We start from the raw sequence: 980 nt of genomic DNA, 5'->3' as shown, positions 1-980 counted from the left end.
CAGCAGCAGCAGCAGCAGCAGCAGCAGCAGCAGCAGCAGCAGCAGGACCTAATGAGTATCCCTTTATTCCCCTTTCTCTTTCTGATGCTTCTCACACTCAATGGCCTTTTGTTTGTTTTATCTGCAGCAGCAAAATTGCGGTTTTGTTTTGTGTCGATTGCTGTAATTATTTTTGTAAAAACTGTGCTGTTCAGGCTCACACTTATAAAGGTATTTATTTTATTTATTTTATTTATTTTATTTATTTTATTTATTTTATTTGTTTATTTTATTTGTTTATTTGTTTGTCTCTGTCTTTGTTTCTGTGTCGATTGCTGTAATTATTTTTGTAAGAACTGTGCTGTTCAGGCTCACACTTATAAAGGTATTTTATTTATTTTTATTTTTATTTTTATTTATTTTATTTATTTTATTTATTTATTTGTTTGTTTGTTTGTTTGTTTGTTTTTGTTTGTCTCTGTTTCTGTTTCTGTGTCGATTGCTGTAATTATTTTTGTAAAGGCTGTGCTGTTCAGGCTCATACTTATAAAGGTATTTTATTTATTTATTTATTTTTATTTATTTTTTTGTTTTTATTTTATTTATTTATTTGTTTTATTTAGTTATTTTTTTTATTTATTTTATTTGCTTATTTATTTTATTTGCTTATTTATTTTATTTATTTATTTTATTTATTTTATTTGTTTATTTTTTTTATTTTTTCATTTTTTCATTTTATTTATTTATTTTTTTTTTATTTTTTTTTTTTATTTATTTATTTGTTTGTTTGTTTGTTTATTTATTTTTATTTGTATTCTTGTTTATGTGTCTCTCTCTGTCTGTCTCTATAATATATATTTTTTTTTTCTATCTCTCTCTGCTTTTTGTTTATTTTTTTTTTATGTTCTCATTTATGTTTCTTTATTTGTTTTTTTAATACATAATAATAATTATCATATATATATATATATATATATATAAATATATATATATATATATAT

General features: G+C 21.1%; 1 protein-coding gene across 1 annotated transcript in view; it reads left to right on the top strand.

Moving 5' to 3' along the window:
- The window catches only part of EMH_0093090 (B-box zinc finger protein, putative), a gene marked incomplete at both ends in the record, with an annotated part of 948 nt that extends 896 nt beyond the window's left edge, over positions 1-52 (top strand). Inside the window, one exon of the mRNA XM_013501948.1 lies at positions 3-52. Within this exon, the coding sequence (XP_013357402.1) occupies positions 3-52 (50 nt within the window). The remainder of the gene's footprint in view (positions 1-2) is intronic.
- Positions 53-980: the final 928 nt, after the last annotated feature.

This window comes from Eimeria mitis, genomic scaffold (genome assembly GCF_000499745.2).
Source record: "Eimeria mitis Houghton genomic scaffold, Emh_scaff7907, whole genome shotgun sequence".
In the NCBI taxonomy this organism is placed as follows: domain Eukaryota; phylum Apicomplexa; class Conoidasida; order Eucoccidiorida; family Eimeriidae; genus Eimeria; species Eimeria mitis.
This window is presented reverse-complemented; position numbering and strand designations above follow the sequence as displayed.